At 41.5% G+C, this 18,355-nt stretch overlaps 1 protein-coding gene across 1 annotated transcript in view; it reads right to left on the minus strand.

The window, feature by feature from the left end:
* Positions 1-18,355, minus strand: part of dip2ba (disco-interacting protein 2 homolog Ba) — a 42,493-nt gene continuing 24,138 nt past the window's right edge. The window contains exons 2-38 of the mRNA XM_033970040.2: positions 14,401-14,472; positions 13,397-13,540; positions 13,012-13,137; positions 12,698-12,928; positions 12,316-12,444; positions 11,564-11,683; positions 11,134-11,331; positions 10,956-11,047; positions 10,761-10,871; positions 10,409-10,532; positions 10,129-10,238; positions 9,958-10,060; positions 9,814-9,878; positions 9,649-9,742; positions 9,452-9,571; positions 9,263-9,377; positions 9,050-9,189; positions 8,827-8,963; positions 8,670-8,750; positions 8,465-8,592; positions 8,271-8,385; positions 7,997-8,198; positions 7,807-7,919; positions 6,118-6,198; positions 5,881-6,004; positions 5,660-5,781; positions 5,455-5,566; positions 5,104-5,213; positions 4,884-5,014; positions 4,609-4,777; positions 4,233-4,403; positions 4,006-4,067; positions 3,871-3,928; positions 3,658-3,732; positions 3,240-3,414; positions 2,999-3,122; positions 1-2,912 (exon numbers count right to left, since the gene is read on the minus strand). Coding sequence (XP_033825931.1) covers positions 2,660-2,912; positions 2,999-3,122; positions 3,240-3,414; positions 3,658-3,732; positions 3,871-3,928; positions 4,006-4,067; positions 4,233-4,403; positions 4,609-4,777; positions 4,884-5,014; positions 5,104-5,213; positions 5,455-5,566; positions 5,660-5,781; positions 5,881-6,004; positions 6,118-6,198; positions 7,807-7,919; positions 7,997-8,198; positions 8,271-8,385; positions 8,465-8,592; positions 8,670-8,750; positions 8,827-8,963; positions 9,050-9,189; positions 9,263-9,377; positions 9,452-9,571; positions 9,649-9,742; positions 9,814-9,878; positions 9,958-10,060; positions 10,129-10,238; positions 10,409-10,532; positions 10,761-10,871; positions 10,956-11,047; positions 11,134-11,331; positions 11,564-11,683; positions 12,316-12,444; positions 12,698-12,928; positions 13,012-13,137; positions 13,397-13,540; positions 14,401-14,472 — 4,637 coding nt within the window. The 3' untranslated portion in view covers positions 1-2,659. The remainder of the gene's footprint in view (positions 2,913-2,998; positions 3,123-3,239; positions 3,415-3,657; positions 3,733-3,870; positions 3,929-4,005; positions 4,068-4,232; positions 4,404-4,608; positions 4,778-4,883; positions 5,015-5,103; positions 5,214-5,454; positions 5,567-5,659; positions 5,782-5,880; positions 6,005-6,117; positions 6,199-7,806; positions 7,920-7,996; positions 8,199-8,270; positions 8,386-8,464; positions 8,593-8,669; positions 8,751-8,826; positions 8,964-9,049; positions 9,190-9,262; positions 9,378-9,451; positions 9,572-9,648; positions 9,743-9,813; positions 9,879-9,957; positions 10,061-10,128; positions 10,239-10,408; positions 10,533-10,760; positions 10,872-10,955; positions 11,048-11,133; positions 11,332-11,563; positions 11,684-12,315; positions 12,445-12,697; positions 12,929-13,011; positions 13,138-13,396; positions 13,541-14,400; positions 14,473-18,355) is intronic.

Genomic DNA, 18,355 nt, shown 5'->3' on the forward strand with positions numbered 1-18,355 from the left:
TTTGACAAAGCATATTTTATTTGACATGAAACACATCCAAATGACAGTGACAGTGTCAAGTAAGACATGTTTTCGCACCAGTTCAGAGCGTCTTCGCTGCAGCTTGATTAATGCATAGTGATCCGATAGTCCTTGGTTTGAGGTATACATCGCGGGCCCTTGAGTTTTTGTGTGGACAATTCCAATTTTATTACCTCACGTTGCGGACATACACATTTTGTGCTTAAAATAATATTGTAGCTTTCAAATGCACACTGTTCTCTGCAACTTGACAGCTGAAGGTGTAATTGAAGAGAAATAGTGCGCTGTATAGCAATAAGTCATGAAAATGGAAAAAATGACCTTAGAATAGGACATTGGATGACCACTTTCTCGTTTGAAGAATAGCACCAATGTCTATTGAAAAGGCTTTAAGGCCAACTGGAAATTATAAAACTTTATTTAAAATTGGAGTGAAACAGTAGCAACAAAGCATTATTACATGATGGCAGAAAAACAGCTTCACTTATTCATGTGTACATTTGTCTAAAAAAAAAACAAAAAAAAAAACTGGCTCATAAATCACCAGCAACTGTCACAAAATGAAAAGTGGTTTGTTAATAGTTGTATTAATTATAACAGAGATGTGCAGTTCAACAGAAAGAGACACTGTTTAAAATATATTAACTTCAAATTTTGGATGGAAAGACATAAAATACAGTGGAGGCGACATGTAAAAACAGAAATGAACATAAAAATGGTTTAAAATCTGGGGACAAACCTTGCACCAGAGAACATTTAAAACCATATTGGGAAAAGTGCACATCTCTCCCACCAAAACAACGTGAAACCTTTTTTCTTGTAATGAGTTAAACATAAAAACTAACAATGTAGAAATAAATGCTGTCAAGTATGAAACTATCAGTCAAGTTTATCATAGACACTTTCCCATGTACACATTAACACCAATAATACAGTTTTTGACCTAAGATACAGTATACAGTTGACATCCTTTACCCTCATCCTAGGCCCCTTTAAGGTTTTTACTGACAACTTTTTCTGCCATTTTCTCATACAGGCAGCTCTGATTGTTGTTCATTTTCAAATGCAATTATTATTCTTCAGTGTTACAGACATTCAACAAGATTTAAAATGCAATAATGAAATGATCCAAGGCGCGCTAAAATGAAACGACACACTCCCTGCTCCCCCTTTAAAAACATTGTGATTTGGAAAGGCTGGCTTTGTATAGTTGCACAAATGTTACAGCCAGATATGTAAAGAGATGGAGCTCCACAGGTTTAGTAAGGCAAAAGTCTGTGGAGTTTCCTTTATTTTTTCATAAATTGAACAGTCCTTAATCCTAGATGTGGCAAAGACGCAGCATAAAGGCACTATTCTGCCTCTGGTGATCTACATATGATGCGACACAGTAATAGCACAGACTGTAAAAGCTAGTGGCTCAAGATATGATGCATTACCCTTAGTAAACTGAAGTCCGATTTACTTGTTCCTGGGCTTTTTAGAACTTTTTTTCCAGCTGAAAGATGAATGTAGCTATTTAGCATAGCACAGCGTAGCACTAGCGCTAACATCAACCCATACTTGGGATCTCCTAATTTAACTATCCTTTTGCTCTTTTGGCCCACTATTTGACCAAGGCTGTGTCTGAAGTATTCATACTTTTTATAGTTTTACTAATATATAACAGAGTTTGTGCAAGAATTAGTTTTTTGACCAAACAAAACCAAAGACGATGTTCATCTTCATAATTTCTGGCAGAGCAAATACAGTGCATGTAAGTTCTCCTGATGTAATCAGATTCAGGCATTCAGCTTGGCGGATGTAATGAACAATTTGGATCATCTAATTTAGTTGAGGATAAATAGTTTTATGTCATTTTAAAGACATTACGGACACAGCCTTTAACTGCACTCCTATTAGTACAGCTTAACATTATCGACTACAACTTATCTTGAAACTGTTTTGTTTTTAAAAAATGAACTATTACAATCATACAAGCTATCTAACGGACCAAGTCCTACTCACACATAAAGGAAAGATTTGCCTCAGAGCTCAGCAGTTGTTTTTCTTCATGTTGTATGGGACACTTTCTGTGGGTGGCAGCCAGTTTGTAGCGGGATAAAGCCACAGTGCCCCTGCTTTTGAGGAGGGAGCGCATTAGGCAGGTGATAATACTGACTGGAATGACACTGGCTGCTGGGGTGAGCTTGTGTGGATGATGTGGGGGTGTGTCCTCATCAGGTGGATGGGACAGAGGTGCAGGGACTTTTAAAGTGCAACAGGAATAGGTCTGGTTCCCTCTGCAGGTGCAATGGGACATCCTGCCAGTGAGGAACCAAGGATGGAGGAAACAAACAGGTGCACAGTTTGGCTTAAAACCAAGGAATGAAATCATAGTTTTCTAAGATGCAATAAAACATCTTGAAAAAAATGGGAGCAATGAGAGAGATGACAGATGGAGACAGATTCTTTTCCTCTGACAGTTGTACTGCCAGCCCCTCCCATCCCAAATCACCTGGACTGCAGAGGCGGAGCAGGTGGAAGCAACAGTTTTCAGAGGGAAGCCCGCTCTCACTGCAGCGCTCTGTCCAGGACCCTCCTCCCTGTGTGTGCTCAGAGCCTGGCTCAGGTTTCTGCGTCTTTCTTCGAGGGTTGTTCACATGTTGTAGGCCACATAGATGGGGTCCAGTTGGTCTGCCAGGAAAGAGTCTCGCAGGTGCATGCGCTGCTTCTCGCCTCTGGAGTTGATAGGAATGACCCCTGGATCCACGATGACCACCACACCCACAATCAGGTGGTGCTCCTCCAAAACCACATTAGTGACCAGAGGCACCAAGTCCAAAGCCTCTTGCTCAGACCCGCTAAGCTCTGCCACCACCACCAGCAAGTTGGTCCATGTAAACACAGCACTGAGGGAAACAATGCACACATTTAGGGTCAATCTCGAACAAGCCAATACCCCATACCCAACCTACTCCTGATCAACATTACTCACCTCTCTGCAATGCTGCGATGTGCTCGTGACACTGAAGTCTCAATGTCTATGGGGTGGTATCGCAGCCCTCTCAGCTCCAATGTTTCATCAAGGGAGCCCACCACAAACAAGGCATCATGACGATCTGCGAAGTAAGTAGAACATCAGACTGTTTATATCATTGATAAAAAGTGGCATAAACTATATTGTAATCTATATTTTAATCTTTTTACACCCTCTCGAGTATAAGCAATGACCTCACCTCCACTTGCATCCAAAAGCTCTGTCCTCTTGATGAAGCCTAAATATCCCGTCCTGGCCCAGACAGTCAGTGGATCTCCAAAGCTGAGTTTGGTGTTGAAGTGATCGGCCTGTAGGTTTTCTTCTCCGTAGATGGTGTAGTAACCGCTGGCACTGTGAGCACTGTTCACCCAGATCTAACACAAGCAAACATATTGAAGTTTAAATCCTCTCTTCGTCTCTTTAAACTACTGTTGATAGCTTTATAATTAAAGGCACAACAAATTAAAATGTCCGTCAAATGACACCAGTGTTACAACATACATTTTTGTGAGGACATTGGCATTGGGTGATCCAGTGACAATAACAATGCCATGTTTCATTCCTGTCCTAAGCTTACAATTGTACATAATGTAGTTTTAAATTACATGAGTTCTTACCTCTCCTAGATGCGAGTCACCCAATGGGCCTCTGGTCTCTGGGTTCACAATAATTACCCTCACTCCAGGTAGGATCTAAAGTAAGACACATTTAGCACAGTTTTAGCTTGAAGTACAAACCTACTGCTGACTATATTCTATATACTATATTCTCCTTGTGTGGCCAGTTCTACAGCCACACAAATGAGTTTCAAATCAATAATCAATACGCACTGTGCCCGATTCCATGAGCGGAAGACTCTGTGGCGCCCCTCGTTCTACCAGTCTCACCCTGAAGGATACACATACATAGACCACAGCGTTAGACCTGACAGCACATCTTTATATGGTAATGTGTAGAGGACTTACCTGTCGTGTCGTAGTGACTTCATATCTACATAGACCGTAGAGGGATCAGGTCCAGCAGTGCCCTAAACAGAACAACAAAATCCTCATTTATCATTCTAATTTCACACAAATCGTGTGTTATCAAATGACTCCCAGGCTAGGCAAACTACGGTGTGATAAACGGTCTTGCCTATGCATGGATGGATGGTATGGATTTTCACTTCAAATTCAACCATTCTATTACTGACCTGTAGGCAGATGGCCAGGTTGACTCTCGATCCAAAGGCAGTGCTCACAGCCCGAGAAGAAAGGCCCAGGTCTTTGAAGAGTTTTGAGAAAGACATAGAGAGGCCTAGACGGGGGCGCTCTTCTGCTATCACTACACAGCTTCGCACACAGGACAGGTTCACGCCCCGCGTCTATAGACAATAGATCCATTTACATAAACACTTGGCCCCTATTGTCTGAAACTGCTAAACTCTACACAAACAAAAGACTGTCTGGTCTAGTGAAAACAAACCCAAATATTTTGTAAAACAAAACATGGAAAATGTCTGTTTGCTCATGGAAAGCATATTGTGCATATTTTTTGCAACAATGATTATGTTAGCTAGTTTGTATTACCTTCAGTATCTCTGTCTGTGTGCCCAGTCCTTTGGTGCAAAGCTCCATCACAGAGTAGGAGCAGAATGTGTCTCTGATCTTGTATTGACTCAAAGTGCTCAGCCACAAAGGCAGTGAACTCTCCAGCTCCAGAGGAGGGATAAGGATGGACTGGTGACCTGAGTAAACGCTGAAAAAAAGCATGACAACATAATACAATTAAAGCTATTACTATCAAAAATATTAGCTCAAAAATAGACCATATGTAATGAAGTTCTGTATGTTGTGAGTGTTACCTGGAGAGGCACCATAAAACGAAGCCCAAGCCGCAGTACGGGTCGAGGCAGATGGCTATTTGGCGAGAGGAATAGAGCTCACACTGTAGCTTAATAGAGCGGCACAGAGTACTGACCGCCGCATGGGACATCTGTTAAAACAAGGCCCAAAATATTCCAGGATATTCGCACAAACATGTCCCTGTTTCAGATCGTATGTGAGCAATGCACTAGTATTTACCTTCACCCCAGTCAGCATCCCTGTGGTGGACACGCTGAAGTCCAGGTATGCCAGCATCTCGGCGGTGGGTGGTTTGTAGATGCTTGGGGGGCGCTTCTTAGGAAGATCATCTGCAAGTGGCCCAGAGAGTGTGATTAAGGCAAGGGGTTTAGGCAATTATCTGAGAAGTCATGATTTCTTTGCTACATGCAAAAGCTAGAGACATTGAAGAAAGAACTCTGATGACCCCTTGTGGTTTAAAGTGGATGTTCAGGCTTTGCCTTTGATTTTGTCAATTGAAGTGTATTTAGCAGATTGAAATGATACATTTCCATTACCAATAATTTTAGCTTAGAGTTATTTTGTATGGACCTGTATCAATGATGGTGGGCCACGTCTTGACATTGACGCTGGCGGCTGCTTCCCTCGACCTGAGGATCCTCATAAGAGGCTGAGTGGTGAGGATGCACGCGGCTTTGCTCACCTGTAAAAACACAGAAAGATATTAAGAGTTCTACATTACATCATTTCAGAGGGAAAATGTACATTTGTACTGTAATTTGTGTAGGTGACTCACATCAATGATCATGCGAACCGTGGGGAGGGTAGCAGCCAGGTTTTGTGGATGGGGCGGTCTGACGGTCACAGGGATGACCCCCGCATACAGACACCCATAAAAGGCAGCAATCAGGTCAATACCTGCAGGAGTTAAGGACAGGAGCAGAAATTGGACTTTTAACAAACTATATTTTGTATTTTTATTTTTGTTTGGAAATGTGAGTTTGTGTGGAGATGTACCTGGGGGATACAGCAGCACCACATTGTCTCCTGTGTTAAGGCCTCCTCTCTCCAGTAAAGTGGCTGTGATCTTCTCTGCTCTCTTGTGAAGCTGGGCACTGGTGGCTGTGCACACTGCCACCCCCTACAGACAAAAACAGAGAATAGCATTGTTTATATTGTTTGATAGATTGGAGGACTTTGTTAAGAATCGGTCAGACAAATGCACATTTCAATTTTTTAGATGTACAAGTTTACCTTAGAATTGAGAAGCACATACAGAACATGGTCGGGGTCGGCTTGTGCTCTCCACTGCAGAGCCTCTGACAAAAACTGGTGCTGCAAACAAAAAATAAAATGTTACAGGTCAAAATCTTTACATATTCAGACAAATGTATGTATACATCTGCCCATCTATCTATGACTGTAAAAGTCTTTTAATCAAAATCCCAATTGTAACTTTTACACAATCATTTCACACTCTGACTTGTTGACCTGTGGCTCTGAGAACATGAGTGTTGAGAGCGCAGTGTCATGCTGGGAGCATCTGCACATGGCAGGAGGTCAATTGGAGCGACTGTCAAAAACTAACAAGAGACAGACCCCTTACACAAAAAGTATCAGACTCACTGGGACCTTTAAGAAAGTTTACTATAAAAATGGGTGTGAATCAGGTTTAAATACTGATATACTGCCATGCTGATATGTTGATTTTATTAATAATCTACCCCATATTTATCACTATAATAACAATCGTGGAAGTGGAGATTTGACTTTATGACTAATAACTATATATAATGGCAGTACAGGTATGCACATTTAAGGTCCTATATTACACAAAATTTGCTATTGGGAGCTTTACGGCATGCTAGAATGTTGTTACTTCATCACAAACACACTTGGAGTTGCGTTTTATTCACACATGTTTGAGTAATCCTTTATTATTAGTCAGTTTACATCGCCAAAATGCTCTGTTCTACCTTGTGATGTCATGAAGTGGTATTTTTGAAGTTAACAGCTACTTTTTATCTTTTATTTAGTAGAGAGTGACATTTCCAGGACTGAAATTATCAAAATGATTCTAGTGAAGGTGTCTGGAGTTTAAAAACACAACGGAGTTCTTCCTGTATTACCACATGACATCACAAGGTGGAACATCACATCACAAGGTGTTTTTTGTTTGAGAGATGAATGAATAAACAAAACACAACTCCAGATATGTTTGTGATGTGGAGACAACATTATAACATAGATCAGACTTGCAATAGAACCATTTGCTCTAGTCAACTATTATGTTAGATATATAGAAAGCTACCACACTATAGTATCAATAAATTGTACACACAGAACAGAAGCCACATGGTTCCGCTCCAGAATCCGGACACATAAAGATAACATTTATAAACTAAACACCATGAACAAAGAGCAGGGACAGACTGTAGGTTATGTCGAGTCTCTGTGGCTTCATGCTGCTCAGAAGCTCATGCCACACGAGGAGTAGCACAGAGACAGCAGCAGAGCACACTCAGGATTACACATCTGCACCAGGGGACTGTGGCAGCAGCACTACGCCACCTACTCTTATTTAACTGTAATCAAATATGGCACGTTCAAACTAAGAATTGAACAAAAACATATATTATAGTGCTGCTCTCAAAAACACAAAAACACAGCTGCAAAATCACGTTAGACAGAAGAGAAGCAGAGACTGCGGCCAGAGCCTTACCATCATCGTGGGCCACATACTGAGCTACAGCCCAAATAAGACAGAATACAAGATTACCACCAAGTTTACCAGTCGGTAAATGGTCTAGCATTCACAAATGGACTAGCATTAGTTGTGTGAAAGTACAGAACTGCTGTATAGTATTAAATAAATGTATAATTTTATATTTTAATTAATTATGATCAGAGATAATGCAACAACCACTGGCACAAGAGCAGTACCTTTCGTATTAGGTCCTGGTCGTCCAACACGCCTAACTCTCGACCTGTGGCCTGAGCGATGCGCTTCCCTGCCACGAGATTTCCCACAAGCATCGAGGCGGGGCCAACGTCCACTGCACAAAAATGGATCATCAGTGAGGTCTCCCAATAGACAAACATAATTTGTGGTTGAATAAAAGTCAGTTTGTACCAGGCTGTTTCTGCCGGGGTTTGGGCAGGTTGGTGACACATGTGTGCGGACACATGAGGATGTTACATGGATGAAGATTTCCATCCAGAAAACTCTGCTTGGTCTCACAGATGTGGATGCCTCCTAGAGGAGTCTTTGGCAGAGTGTTTGCAGGGACAAGTGCAAGGCAGTACAGGCCCACCTGATGGATGCTGTCGATGGCCTAAGGGGGACAATGTGCCACATTATAAAGTCGTCAACACTTGTAGTTTCAAAGTCTCCAAGTATTCTTCACCTGTAAAACTCGACTCATCCACTGGAAACTGTCCTCTTCACTGGCATCCGGTCTCTGCTCTGCTACAATCACTATCCTCTCATCATAGAACACCGTCACTGAGAACACCGCAATCCTGCACAGAATTCACAGCATTAAGGTGATGTTTGCATGTGTTCTGAACACTTAGGATATAATTATTCAGAATTAGTCACCTTCCCCTGTAAACCGTTTTAACAGGCTCCACAGCCAGGGCTGTGGCCACCAGGTCATCTGCATTGTGCCGTCTCTTGCTCACCGATAGCAGCCCTTCTGTCTTTCCCACAACAAACACCAGACTTCCCTGACAGATCAAAAACACAAACATCAGCCCATGTAGCATCTGTGAATCATAAAACACTCTCCGTATGTTTTTCTTACAGGTCCAACGAAGCCCAACAGCCCAGTGCGAGTGAAGGGCACCTCTCCTATTGGTGTCCCAGCCTGGTTCACAGGGATCACCTGTGAGCAAAGCAAACAGAGGATTCAACAAGATCAATAACATTTTGTAAAATGTGTAAACTACTTTTAAACAAACCTCAAAAGTATTCTTGGTGACTCCAGGCAGGCCATAGTACATGGTGCCTCCAGCTCGAGAGTTAATCACAATTTCTCCAATTTCATCTGTTTTACACAACTGTGGAGGCCCATCAGGCTTCACTATGCACATGAGAGCTGCAGGACACACAACATAGTGTGTATGATCACAGACAGCTGCCTATAGTCTAAATATGTACTTTCTATATGAATATTGCACTGACCTCCAGGCATGATGTGTCCCACGTCCTGCACAGTCAGCGCAGAGTTCTTGTCCTCTGTGTTGACTCTAATGACGCCATGACTGAGCCCCCCCATCGACAGGATGGCCCGCGCAGGGAGAGGAGCTCCACGTGCTCCAGGCCTGGGACAAGGCACAATGTTTTATGAGGCTGCTTTAATACAATTAAAACATCCAAATTAATTATGATAATTACCTGCGGATGGCAACAGTGAGCGCCTCAGGCGAAGTGGCACATGGGCAGATGACTTCCGGCTTCAGGCCATGAGATTGAAACACATTCAAGAAGGCATCACATGAGGACACAGACCCTGAAAAACAAAGAGGAATGTTAATTACACTGTTGTAGATGATAATTAGCATCTAAAGTGAACTCTTGACTCACAGGGATTGGCTCCATCCGCAACTATGAGCATCCGTATGGAGGACAGGTTTGTGTCTTTTTGGTCCTTATGGGCCATCATGGCCCAGTGAAGGTCCCGGCACTTCACCAAGGCCACGCGTGCTACAGATTCACAATCAAATTCATGTTACAAAATACAAAAGAGGCAGATACCAAAGGTGATGTGATTCAGTCTGCACCTTTGTGAATATGAACCCTTTGCACCCAGGACATGGGGCAGGCCTTCATAACCGCATATGGCACTGTGATGGTGTGGATTCGGTTCATGACACTCTGCAGAAGACCACAAACATTTAGTTATAATCAAAGTTAAAGGGCCAGAATTAAACTTGTTTAAGGCTTACCGTCAAAACACCATGCCATAGGCCCATATCCTTCTTACAGTCCAACACATTGACGAGTGTCTCCCCTGAAAAACATCAATGACAGCAAATATAAATGTAGCGGTTTATATTTATAGTCCAATGGTGTGTGGAGTCTCCTCTCACCTTCACAGTAATTGCAGGCCTGGGTGAGTGCTTGACAATGAGTCAACATGGCGATCTTTGAAACAGCTACTCCCATGACCGTCCCTTCCTTGGTTGCTTTGTACTGGTGTGAAAGTGTAACATAAACCATATTATTTAATAAATCAATGACATTACATCCCAGTTTTGTACCTCAATGTAGGCCGTGTCTGTGTTGGCTGTGGGGATGTGAGGCTGCCAGTCTTTTGAGGGTTTGGTTAAATACTTTGTATCTGTCACCACCCATTTCATCCTGGGCCATCCTGAAAATAAAATACAAACATCACCTCTCTGGAGACGCACATTCCCCAAAGACCAAAGATGCAAACTATAAATACTAAACCACCCATACAGCTGTGGTAGATTACAGTGAACTTTTAATGAGTGTCTGTACTGGCAGATGAAAAGGGCTGATCAGGAGACACACTATGACCTTTGAACTGGACAATCTCTCCATTCTGCGTCTTGGGGAGTCCTTTGAGACACACTTCACTCGTCAGAGCTAGACTCACGCCACAGCTGCCCAACAGGAAGCCAATCTGCTGACTACCTGCATCCTGCAGACGCAAAGGAAAAGATCAGGGGGATAGATGCATGTGGCTACAGCAACAAGGTCCATCTGATCTATTAAGCATTCAATCATCATATATTTGGTGTTTAGTGCGTTTTAGAACACCAAGTTAAAGTAGCTTTAACTGGTGAAAGTTGTTCAGAGACTTGTACATATGTCTTCTTTTTTGAGTATTGCAGTTTTGTTTGATGTAATGTGCAGTTTTAACGTTTACCTGTCTGGACAATGGCACCTCAATTGGCACAGGGATGACCTCAGCTAAAAGGCAGCCATAGAAAGCCACCCAGAACATGCCGGGGTCACTGTTTGGGTAAACTAATGCCACCTTGAGGAAACAAACATTTTGTAACTTTATCTTCACAAGTAACTAAGACATTCATAAATACTACACAAAGGAGGTCTCGCTTACCCGATCTCCGGGCTGCAGAACTGGGTCCGCTTTTGTGCCAAGTTTGTTTAGCAGGGTGTATGCCAGCTTTAGACTGCGACTCCAGAGTTTGCCTAAAACAATAGTATAATGCATCAATAAATACTGTTAAGTATGTGTGTTTGACTTAGTGATTTTAAACTGTGTACTAGTTACAAACCGTATGTGACTGTATATAGAGGTTTCCCTGTGATGTCCAGGGCTGTCAGAGCAGGACTCTTTGCCTGTGTGGCGCCCCAACGAGCAAGGGCAGCCTGGAGAGCAGGGGGCCAGTTACTGACCACTCCCAGAGGCTCTCCTTTCACCGGAATGATCTGACGCCCCTCTGGCTTTGGGGTGTTGGGATCAGGCTGAGGGACTATGGAACAATAGGAAAAATGCAGAAGTTATGATGCTGCAACAAGGATTTGCCTGGCAGATTTAAACAATGATTTCAATGTTGTCTTGTCCTTGAGCTTTTGCATACTATCTATTCTACAAGTGTTTTGAGTTTTTTTTTGAGTGAAGCAAAAACACAGATATGGAACATTTCACAAACACAGAACAACATCTTGTAGCATTATAAATGATGTTTCTAATAAAGTTTTCACCTTCAACTATTTCTTCTGAATCATCGAGGAAGAATTCACTGAGTGGGGGTCTTTTGGGACGTTTGAGTGTGTTGAGGAGCTGCTGGATTTTAGTGGACACTCTGCTACTGACAGGCACACCTAGATAAACATTATATGAAGAACAGCAATTAGTAACATGAATAAACTAAATAAGTACATTCGCACACATGCGGCGCTATAAACTACTACCTTTCATACAGACACTAGCAGGATCAGAGAAGGAAGGAATTGAAAGGGGAAATTTTTACTTGAGAGAGACACATAAGGAACAATCTTTAAGAAATCACAAAAAGGATCTACTAATTCTACAACACCACAAGACACCAGATAGACAGACATTAGATTGGAAAAAAACAGGCTGATTTGGGCTTCTTCAGAATCCCTCCCCATAACCCAGGACACAAATAGATTACCTTTTCTTTTTCCTTTTTTTTTAAATCAAACACGCACGGATTAATGGACCCAAAAGAAAGAAGACAAAACATTGGTCATTAGCAGCGAAATGAGGATGGATGTGACTGGATGGAAATGAGCAGGTAAGTTATCAAAATCAAATCAGCCCATGGACTAACACCACAGTACTGAAACATGGTACTGGTAAACTCAAACTACAAAGCCATGCAAATATAGGATGTGAAGCAGGACACATGAGGCCCTTTCTACACATCATAATACAGTATTTTGACAAAAACTACTAATAAGAGTAATTAAGTTCCATGTTTTGACTGTACCATCAGCAGTATCCAACATGCTGGAGCGACTCTGCCCTCGACTCATGCCTCGGACCGCGGGGGGCAAGTCCACTCGGGAGCCTCTGTCCTGAGGAGTGGAGCTTGTCACATCTGGAGGGACACTGTTCTCTGAACACAGACAAAATACATGTACAATGGATAAGCTTTTAAAAACAACTTGGATGAACCTGAATAAAGATAATTTTCTGGGGTCCAACAAAAGTCAAAATGAACACATTTAATGTTATAATGCAAACACGTTAAGCTTACATGTTTGACTGTTGTCAGTGATTTATAGGAACAGGAGGGAAGTCATGTATTTTATTACTAATGCTTCAAAAATGTCAAACAAAGTGATGGAAGTAGGTTGTTGTTAATCTACCTATTCTTGTTTGTGCCAGTATATCTGCGAGCATAGAGGCAGCGGGCGGGGGCTGTGGTTGGGGTTTGGGCTCTCCATGGGAGAGGGTGGAGGAGGCAGAGGACGACGTGGAAGAGCTTTGGACTGAGCGGTTGATCCAGTAATCAGGACTCTGCAGACTCTGGGCCAGAGCTGCACTCAGAGCTGCCTTTCTGCGCAGAGAGCCCTCATCTTCAGATGCAGACGACGTATCTGAGGAAGAGGAGGGCGTTACAGCTGTGATAAACAATGTGATTAATGTGGAACCTGCTCAAAGATTTGTGAAGGATGCACACCTGGAGGAGTGCAGGCGTCCATAGGAGACTGAACAAAGGCAGAGCGTCTTTTGGTTGGCATGGGCAGAGCCATCTTTTCCTCTTTGTGCTTGGCCAGCGCGGCCTGTACTGCCTCTGTGTGGATGTCTGCAGACAAGAAAAAACACCACACGTTAAACCAAGTCCAAGAGAACTGAGGTTTACACAGAATGGATCGCACCAAAAACATAACAAGCATCCGAAACTTAGCAATAATGACAATAATAAAACTGCTTTCTTTACTACATTACTGTTGTGTTTTTTGTAAATACTTTGTGAATTAAATATGGTCAGACTTTATTTTACTGAATAAATAATTATGTAGCATGATATTACACAGTAGTAAAAGTATATAAGTGTTATATACCTGATCTGTAGCGCTCGTCCCTGGCTCCTCCGCTGCGATGGGCTCTGTGGTGTTTGGCGGCAGAGGAGGGGCCCGGGGCCTCAGGGCTGGGGTCTCCACTGTGGGCTGGGGACAACTGTACATCTGGGAGAGACAGATCTGCATCTACAACAGTCATGAGACAAAAGCCTATCACCACATCCTGTATACATAATATAAAACCTCACCACACCACATCAGTATAAAGTCATGCTTGTGCTTTACATAATGCTTTTACAAAAACATCAATATTGGATGGAGATGCTGCTAAATTTAGCCTCTAAGGGTCAAGTAAAATCAGGACATGTTCTTGATTGTGCTACTTATGTTAATGCACTCTAGAAACTGTGCTACAGTTTTATAGTATTTTAATCCAGTTAGAGGAGCAGAGGCTTTAGATTAAAAACAACAGAAAAATATTGCAAATAGAAATAGTTGATCATAATTGGCATTTGAACAAAAAAGTTGTTAGTTAATTAAACTGCTTTTAAGGACAAAATGCAGCTATTTATTTTTGATAAAAATATCAATGTGGAAGACCAAATTGGTATTTGGTTTTCCACATTGATATTTTTATTGGCTTGTATCTATAATGCAACAGCTGAACATATTTTGCAGTCAGAAAAAAATGTCTTGAGTTGTTCTCCACATTGTCAGTAAGTACAATTTGGCTATATCTGCATTTCATGCGTGGGTCACTAGATGGCAGTACAGAATCAGCACTAACAAAACAAAGCAACATGTAAACTTCTCAAAAGGACTGAGTTTCCTCTTGGTAGGTGACATTTCCAAATCTCGTCTGCTCCACATGACTATACAGAGTCTGGGGGAGAGTTTAGTTGCAACATAACTCTATTACTCTGTCATGACTAATGTGTATGTCAGTGTATTTCACCAATTGCACAATAGAGTCTCACTAAAGTACACAGAGCAGAAGAAAGTGAGTCAGGAGAGCTGGGCGGGTGCAGCGGTAGAACTGGTCTTACATGGCAGCTGGGAAATGTAGGAGGCAAGCAGCTTGGCCCTCTTCTTCTCATAGCCCTTCTGTGTGATGTCACCTAAGAGGAGAGAGTAACAGATTAAAATACTACTACTGCTACTAACTACGGCTGACAAACATTTTTAAGAATGCAGTATTAATTTAAATGCCTGTAATCCTATATGTTTATGTGTATTCTACCTAGACATTAATTATTTACATTTCGGTGTAGTTTCCTGAGATCACATACTTTATTTCTGTCTATAGTCTCTTATGCTGTTTATGTTAGCCCTCCATAAAATCACTTAAAACCAGTACAGTTCAGCCAATGACTATTACTATTCAGCTGGAGTCAAAGGTCATTTGATATAGCCCAGAAACAGACATTAGATTTCATTGTCATCCTTTGGGCAAATTGTACTGATGTTGATTTTGATATGACTTTGAATGTTTTGGTTTTGTTTGTTTGTTTTGGCTTTGTAAATACCATTACTTGTCAGTACTATTTCATCCTCTGGCTGTAATTAAGACAAACACAAACATGCAAACCATTCAAAGTCCCAGCTTTAGTTATTACATGAGCAGCATGAGGCCATGCCATAGCTATAATCCTCTTTGAACTAAATCTAGAGAGCATGTTGAGAGCTCCAAACTATTACAACAACAGAGATAAAGCCATTGTTTCAGGGTCTACACACACTTAGTGAGCTTAAAACCCATGCTCAAAATATGATTACAACGGATAATCTTGACAGGCACCGAACAATGGGCCAAGAGCTGTATCATTTTAGGATGGAAAACAGAACGTGAGCCAATTTCACATGGGACTAACTCTACACTGTATCTCCCCAAACGTCGACAGCAGCACCACCCCTTCCTCCCTGGTCTTGGTCTGGCAGGACTCCCACTGAAGGCAGAGTTTGTCGAGACAAAGTCCACTTAAACCAGGACCCCAACAGCCCCATGTATAAACATTGCTGTTTACAGAAAGAGCGAGTTTAGACTGGGTTCAACTCTACTTCTAATGTACGTGTAACAAAGCAATATGAAAAAAAGAATAATGAAATAATAGTCTATATGTTTTTTGTTCACACATTTGCTAACGTTGGTTTTAGTAGGACATATTTTTGTACAAAATTTTTTTTCAAAATATACCAAAGAGAACATTAATTTCATTCTATCCATCTTCTGTCCATCTTCCATCTGTATTAAATAATATTAGTCTATAGAATGTTGTGTTGTTATCTGAAACCCAGCAATACACCAAATCTTATGTGAACAATGCCTTGGATACACAAGCAGCTCCATAGCTACAATCAGCCCCCTCCTCTCCCTGTGATAACACTGTGAGCTATGTCAAGTGCAAAGGACCCAAAGCACTGTACAGGCTCAGGGCTCTGACACCTCCCCTGCACCTGGCCACGAAATATCACAGGAAAACAAGAGAGGACTATCACAGAGTTGAGGTGAATGACGGTAAACAGACAAGAGGAGGAAGTGACAGGGGCAGAACCTGATGTAAGCCATAACTACCGCAGAAGAAGTCAGAGGTCAAAGATGAGCGTTCTATGGTTTGAGACAACAGTAACAAACAGCTACGAGAAAAGGTGAGGAGAGGTGCTGCATACTAAGGACTGCAGACGAGCAGGGAGGGAAGCACAATAGATATTTAATAACTATGTTTAAAGGAGCACTGCAAGTTTTCTGGTGGAAGGGGATGAGCTTGGCTGGAATGTTCCACAATAAGATATTAAACTTATCTGTCCTTCACATTTCGGACCCTCAAACTAAAATGACAGTATCAATAATTGTGCTAAATATGCTGCCCTATTGACAAGGAACACAGGATATTAACATTTGATCTGTAATACTTTGAGAGAAAAAAAATACTAAGATAGCCAGCCATTTTGTTGTGATTTGTAGTCAAATGTATCAAAAATCAGATACTAACTGATACCAAATCTAGTCTCGAAACTAGATACTAATTGGAGCAGGTATCGATACTAAAAAAGTCACATCAACAGGACAAAAATTGACCTTTTCTGGATAGCTTTAGACTGATCTTGAGCTGTATTAGAACAAGTAAAAGACCACTGCGACTAGTATACGCCCATGGACCACTATGGAACCTACCTGGGCGAGCGAGAGATTACACAGATATAAGGCCACATGGTAATATAAAAGAAAATACTATGATTTAATGTTGAAAGTCTGTTCTTCAGTATCATAACTGAGATTGAAATGTTAGTATCGTGACAACACTAGCGCTTTATAAAGAGAATGATTTGTATATGAGTCATTTTCCAGGTGTTGACTTTGTAAACTGTTGTCTGTAAATATGACTATCAGAGCAGGGGCTGAACGCAGACCAGACAGAGGAAGAGGAACACAACCCAGCAGCTTTCACAACTGAAATCATGAGAAACGCAGAAAAGGGAGGGAATGCGACCCAGCCAACAAAACCAAGTCAGGCCTCTTTAGTGAGAGCAGCGAGTGATTGGTGCTTTGTCATTCTGTTTAAAAAAGGGGGGTGTCCGGCCTCAGGCTTTCATGCATGGACTCACACGGAAAGAAACTCCCAACACTCCAGATAATGTCCTTTTTATGTTGCGTGCCTTCATAATGTGCGGATAAAAGCCGCAGACAGGAGAGTACAGCAGTCAGAGCTGCTGTGAGGCACTAGTGGAGAGGTTTTGTTGGGACTGACAAGCCCTGACCAAGACCTGGGTGGGGTACAGAGGGGGTAATTAAAGGGATACTTCGATTTCTGTGGGAGAATGTATTAGCCCGTGTAAAGGTGCTGTTCCCATTTAGCTTATATACAAAACAGAACTACCGTAGTTCAAACTGAAAGCGGTACAAACATATTTCTCATTATAATACATTCCTAGCATCCTTATTATTTACCATGACTAGTTATAAGCCATTTTCACAAAGCTGAAGCCAGAGTTTTGAGGTCCCATTAATGCCAACAACTAGCATGCTAATAGGGCACCGGTTCCCTTCCTTGTTTGCTGACAACAAAAACACTTTATAATTAGATGTCTCATTTTCATCCTAAAAACTGCTTTTACAATTTATCTGTATTTTACTTTATCATATGAAAGAAATCAGGTACCGTCCCTTTAAATGAAAACTACAGTTTATATTTTGACATCAACTAATTTAAAAATGCTGATACTGTTTCAAGTTCTCATAAGCAATAGTTTTAAGATGCATCAAAAACAATTTCTGTGATTATAGAGAGTATTCTATACCCAGGTATGATCCAAGGCAAAATAAAAATTCAATTCTCTCAAATGGACAAAAGTTTTAAAGTGAAGACATTTGGCCGCTCATCCAAGCACCTTCTTCAGTTCTGGTTAGATTGCTGGTGAATACTGTCTTATATGTGTCTAAGGGGAGGAGCTAACTACGATGAAACTAACACACCTGTTGTTTATAGTTTCTGTTTGTTAACTGGGTCTGTTGAATTACACTAACTGCGAACTGTGCCGCAGTCATATTTTGCATAATCGTTCAGGTCCTTAATGGGTGCCCTCACACCTATTAGCATACTGAATATCACTATTGTTGATAAATGATGTCTAAGCCCCCCATTCCTGTTCAAAGATGGATTGTCTTTCCTAACAAAAATTGCCTCTTTAACTCTCCCTTCAAACCATTTCTTTTCTTTGGCTAAGTATTTATATATATAGAAAAGAAATGGTTTGTGCTATGTGAGTGCATGCATGAAACTAGTGACTCTAGATCCAAAAAGTAGGTCATGGGGTCACTTGGTTAAACTAGGACTAGCACACTAAAGCAGGACTTAACTCTTGGTCTAAAACGAGGTTAATCATGGATAAATTAGGTCAAAAAGAAAACTATAAAGACTTTAATATGAGGTAGACTGCATTTACAAGTGGAGTATAGTTCACAGCTGCAGACAAAACTAAACTGCTGCTAGACACTACAATACA

The sequence above is a fragment of the Periophthalmus magnuspinnatus genome, chromosome 7, assembly GCF_009829125.3.
Source record: "Periophthalmus magnuspinnatus isolate fPerMag1 chromosome 7, fPerMag1.2.pri, whole genome shotgun sequence".
In the NCBI taxonomy this organism is placed as follows: Eukaryota; Metazoa; Chordata; class Actinopteri; order Gobiiformes; family Gobiidae; genus Periophthalmus; species Periophthalmus magnuspinnatus.